The sequence below is a fragment of the Octodon degus genome, unplaced genomic scaffold (assembly GCF_000260255.1).
Source record: "Octodon degus isolate 3935 unplaced genomic scaffold, OctDeg1.0 scaffold00029, whole genome shotgun sequence".
NCBI classification, from domain to species: Eukaryota; Metazoa; Chordata; class Mammalia; order Rodentia; family Octodontidae; genus Octodon; species Octodon degus.
The window spans coordinates 6,170,673-6,176,135 of record NW_004524605.1 but is presented as its reverse complement, the minus strand read 5'-3'; the positions used below and the strand labels follow the sequence as shown (position 1 = coordinate 6,176,135).

The following is a 5,463-nucleotide window of genomic DNA, read 5'->3' as shown; positions in this document are numbered from 1 at the left end:
AAAAAAAAAAAAAAAAAACAAAGTTATTATAAAACTACATAAAACCAGGCGCAGTAATGTGTGTCTGTAATTCCAGCTATTTAGAGGCTGAGGTGTAAGTATCACTTGAACCCACGGGTTTAAGACCAGCTGGGGCAAGAGTCACTCATTACAAAAAACTGTTGTTAAAAAGAAAACCAAAAAACCCCTGTTGTGTGTGGTGGTGTGCACTTGCAGTCCCAGCTACCTACTTGGGAGGCTAAGGTTTAAGGATCCTTTAGCAACAAGTTCAAGACCAGCTTGGGTGATATAGAGACCCCTGTCTCAGAATAAAAATCATAAGATAATAATCCCACAGAACAAACAAATTGTATATAACTGCCCAAGTTCCCTTTTTGGTATGGTGGGTTTGAGGCAGGGTCTTGTGTAATTCAAGTTGGCCTTGAACTATATATTCCAGGATAGCCTCCAACTCCTGGTGATCCTCCTGCCTCAGGCTGCCAGGTGGTGGAACTGTAGGTGTGTACCACCATGATCAGCCCTCATTTTTTTTTGGGTGGGGTACTGGGAATTGAAGTCAGGACCTTGCACTTGCTAGGTGGGTGCTTGTGCCACTGAGCTATACATCCCCAGCCCCAAATTCTTACTAAAACGTGTATTTTGGGCTAAGGATACAGCTCACAGGTAACACACCTGCCCAGTGTGTGCAAAGATCTGGGCTTTTGGGTGGTTTTTTTTGGCGGAACCGGGGATTGAACTCAGGCCTTTGTGCTTGCCAAGGAAGCGCTTATTCCACTGAGCCGTCTCCCTGGCCCCCAAAAGATCTGGGTTTGATTCCCAGTACCTCAAAAGATTCTTTTAATATATACTAAGTTTTAGTCCTTAAGATCCTAATTCCACTTCAGGCTCCTCCTAGACAACAATTCACCTTCCTTCCTTCCTTTCTCTTTTTTGGTGCCAGGAACTGAATGCAGGACCTGGAGCTTGCCAAGCCATCACTGCACTGCTGAGCTATATCCCTGGCCCCATTCCCTCCTTTCTTTTGGTGGTACCGGACACTGAAGCCTGGGCCTTTGCACTGAGCTAAATTCCCAGCCTTTCTTAAATTCTGAGACAGGGTCTTACTCAGAATGGGTTTGGACTTGCAATCTTATTACCTCAGCCTCCCAGGTATGAATCACCATGCCTAACTATATTCATTTTTCTTAAACAATTATCACACATCTGTTTCATAGTAAATCAACTCACCCAAATATAACTGCATTCCACTGCATGATGTTGTTTTCAGATGGTGCGCCACTGACACCCACAGGTGGGTCCTCTTGCAATCTAGAAATCCAGAGTGGTAATTTTCACTTTTTTTTTTTTGAGACAGTGTTTCCCCAGGTAGTTTAGACTGACCTGGAACTCATAGCAACCCTCCCACCTCAGCCTCCCAAGTGCTGGGATCACAGGTGTATGCTACCATGTCTGACTCAGAGTGGTAATTTTCAAACTTGAACACTAAGATTACTAAGAAGGTCAAAGAGAACACCTATGAACTCTGTACCATCTACTTTGAGACAGTAAACTTATTTCCCTGCTATTGTATTCAGTTGGCATGAGCCACATGATTTAAGTATATCCACCAGGCATGTATACTTATTAAATATCTTTCCAAAATATCTAAGTTCAAATGTCTTGGGGAGCCTCTCATTTCAAGTTGCAAGCCTAAGATATGACCTGTTTAAGAACAGGTGGGCTGGGGAGATAGTTCAGTGAAATAAGGGCTTGCCTGGCACCTGCAAGGTCCTGAGTTTGGTCCCTGGTACCACAAAAAATAAATAAAAAATAAAAATAAAAGAATTGGTATTCACAGGCTGCTTCCTTGAACCAAAAAAGTTTAAAACCTCAACAGCAAAAGATATTTTTGAAGCACAATCAATTTTCTGCTCTCAGCAAGCAAAGTCTGTGTGTATCAACCACAGCTACTTGTGCAGTATGTTGCAGAGACAGAGAGGCACACCCAGTGACTAAAAACACCTTCAATTACGAAAACAGTTTTGGCATAAGTTTTACTTTATCCGCCTGGCTTTTTAAAGTAGTCAGAAGCTTCAGATGGACTTTCTGGAGTCTCTACAGGCTCTGCACTATTACCAAATCTACCTTTTGGACGAGGAGAGTCAATACAAACTTCGAAAGATGCCGTGTGTTCCAGTCAGAATTATAATGCAACAGTGAACAAAGAATAATGGAGATAAAACTGGAAAACATCTGAATTTCAGTCATGGGAATTGAGATCAACTGTTTTCAAGACTTTAAAAAAAAGACTTTTGGACCAAAAAGATCATCTTCCCAATACTGTCACCTCAATATCTCATTTTAGTCCATTTAAAAAGGTTAATACTTTGGCTGAATTCAAGTACATTAGGCGCAACGAAAAGCCTTGGAGGTACTACTACTTGACAGCTACCCTGAAGCCATTAAAAAGGAGCTATGAATGAATTACTCAGGAAGTTGGTCAAGGACCCAAATAATGGCCTCAAAAAGCCTCAGGGCTTTACAATGGCGAAGGTGAGAGGTTACTTCCTGAGCGGCAAATCTAATTCTTTGTATTATATGTTTGTTTCTACCAGGTGGGTCTCTCCCCGACCCGGGGCGGAGGCTTTCAGAGAAACGTAGAGAACATAATGCTAAATTTCCTCATAAGTTTCGTTTTGGTACCTGCAAGGATTCAATAAAAGGTAAGCTGAAAGAAGAGTCACTTCCTCCTCACAACCCCCACACCGCGTAACAAAACCCTATTTTACAAAAGGAAGCCTGGGGAGTATCGGATTAGCGCCCTCCGTGGAAAGGCATGTTTCCAGAACGCGGAGGCTATAGATAGGGCTTTATTCACCAGCCAGAGACGAGTTCCAAAGGGCCTGGCAGCCAGCGCGGCCGGCCCGAGGCCCAGCTCTCCAGGCCAGCGCTCAAGGTCCTTCTGGGCGAGCGAGGCAGAGTCGGGTTTCGGGGCTGGGCTAACCACCTCCGGGCCTCGCGCGGCCACCCCACCCGCACTGCAGGAGGACGGGGCGCGGGGCTCGGGGGGTGGGCGACTGCCTCAGCCCCGCTCCAGAGGCCTCCCCAGGGAAGGCGATCGCGGGCCGTGGCAACAAAGCTGACTGGTGCAGCAGGTGAGGCCCGAGCGCCGGCCGGAGCTCCCTTCTAGGGGTCCGGGCAGGGGCGGCCGCGGGGCTCAGGGACGGGAGGGTGAGGTCCGAGCGCTTGGAGGAGACGTGGGGCACCCGGCCGAGGTGGGCAGCAGGGACGCCAGGCCAGCTGACGGCCAGCTCTTTACTTTTCCGGGAGAAGATAAGCTGTGGTAGCGTCCAGATTCCTGCGCCAGTGGAGTGACAAACACGGAGGGCTGAGAGCGAGGCTGGGTCTGGGCTGCCGCCGACCCGCTCGGGTCACAGGGGCAGGTGCCTGGGCTCCCCGCCCTGCAGCTCGGGGGAACGCGGCGTCTCGGCGAAGGTGAAGGCCCTTACCGCTTGAAGTCCCGCATGAGCCTCCTCCGCGCCGGAGTCGACATGCTCCCCAGCAGCCCCGCGGTCAGTCTGAAAGAAAAGAGTCCCGCGAGCCCCCCCACCCCCCGGCGCCGCGGCCGAATCACTGCGGGTCACAGCCGCCGCCGCCGCCGCCGCCGAGGCTGCACAAACAACCCGCAGTGACGTCTCCCTCCGCCGCCTCCGGATCCCTCCGCCCTCCGCCTGTACCACGCGCGAGCCGGGGGGGGGGGCGCTGTGCTGGCGGCCCCGCGGGCCAGCGGGCTGCGGGCTCGGACTGGGTCAGGCCGGCTATCCGCAGCTAACAACAGATCGTGTTCTCCGTGACCACACGAGACACTCTGGACCCGAGGACACAGAAACCCGGATGCTACCTTGTCTCGCCCCACCCCCGCAAGTGGTTTAGGTTCCCCAGAGGAGGTGAGGGGACGCATGCGGGGCCACAGATTTCAGGGAAAAGGGGGTGGGATGACGTAAGGTCACGTGATCGCAGGCGGCGTTGTCAACAATCCACCGGTAGGGGGGAGGGAGCGAAGTCTCTAGAACCACGTGTCCCTGTGACGCGATTGGAACGGGTCACGTAGGAGCGCTACCGGGGCCTTAGTTTCGGACGGGTCTGAGATGCGGGTTGATCCCGCGGGGCCGGGGAGACCTTTGTTAGTTACACTCGTCTGTCCCGACTACTGCAATAATGCACGGTTCCGCAGTGCCTTAAAACGGGACCCAAATGCCTGCGTGCGCCACTACGCCCAGCGGTCTGAGGGGCAGAGCAGGAAGGCCACAAATTCAGGCATGGCCTGGGCAGTTTGATGCTCCTGCCTCAACCTTGTCTCAGAAAATTTAGGGTTTGTTTTTGGGGGGTTTTGGCCGCTCAGGATGCCTTCCGGGCAGGTCTGGTTTGGGTTGAGGATGAGGGGATCGAACCACAGCATCCTGAGCCTGACTGCTTTGTTTCAGCAGGCACTCAAACACCTGAGCTAATGGGCAGGCCCCCTTGTCTCAGAAAATTTAGGGCAGCAGCATGCTGCAGCACGCCTGCAATCCCAGCACTTGGGAGGCTGAGAAAGGTGGATTGCCATTAGTTTGAGGCAAGTCTTGTGAAGGACCCAGGAAGCAAAAAAATGAAAAGAAGGAATAAAAAATAATTGGGATCAATTTTTCTCTGGTTGTTTGAGTGGCCTATCAATTCTAGTATGGGGGGCAGGGAAATGGACTGAAGGGATCACACAAACCTCTAATCATGACAGCGCTGGATGCTGTGGCCCACAAAGTGAAACCCCATGAAATGCTTTCTTAGGGCCCCAAATAATCTCGTGGTGCACTGCTGTGGTTTGAAGGGGTTTTTAGGCTTGGAAGTTGAGCAAAGATAAAAGAATGATGTATACGATTCTCTTTGAAGACCACAAAATAATGAAAATTTAACTTACTTTATGGGCTGGCTTTCATTTGAAGAATGTGTCAGAATCAGAGGCTTTACCTAACATAGGGTATCCTGTTAAGAAACGTGAGGTTACGATTTTCAGAGCCTATCATTAGGTGGTTGGTTGTCACAGAAACCTACAAAAATGATTCAGATCTGGGGGAAGAGATGCTGCAGACCGGGTGGGCGTTATACATCTAGCCTGAGATGTTATTTCAGGTTTTCTACACAATAAGGCACAAAAGAACAGAGATGCCCCCATCTGCTTTCTCTTCAGAAATGTTGATCCTTTCTATTTCTCTACTCCATTCTCTCCCTGTATATTCTCCTGTCTTCAGGACTGTTGCTTAAGACCACCCTGAGCACTTTGCTGTGCATTTAAGGAGTTCTTCAGTTTCTCAGGAAAAAAGGGTGGCATGAGGACCTTCCCATTGCCCCAAGGTTGCCCACAGTAGCATGGGCCACAGAGGGTTAACGCTGCCATTTTCCTGATCTTCAAACTTTGCTTACTAACTGGTGACTGAATTAGCCGGCTGT

The 5,463-nt window shown here is 50.0% G+C and overlaps 2 protein-coding genes across 3 annotated transcripts in view; one reads left to right on the top strand and one right to left on the bottom strand.

Annotated features, from left to right (window-relative positions):
• Positions 1-3,668, bottom strand: part of Ube2b (ubiquitin conjugating enzyme E2 B) — a 43,188-nt gene extending 39,520 nt beyond the window's left edge. The window contains exons 1-2 of the mRNA XM_012514325.2: positions 3,489-3,668; positions 1,228-1,308 (exon numbers count right to left, since the gene is read on the bottom strand). Coding sequence (XP_012369779.1) covers positions 1,228-1,308; positions 3,489-3,532 — 125 coding nt within the window. The 5' untranslated portion in view covers positions 3,533-3,668. The remainder of the gene's footprint in view (positions 1-1,227; positions 1,309-3,488) is intronic.
• Cdkl3 (cyclin dependent kinase like 3) overlaps positions 1-5,463 on the top strand; it is a 76,073-nt gene that overhangs the window by 19,676 nt on the left and 50,934 nt on the right. The gene's annotated exons all lie outside the window — the stretch shown is intronic.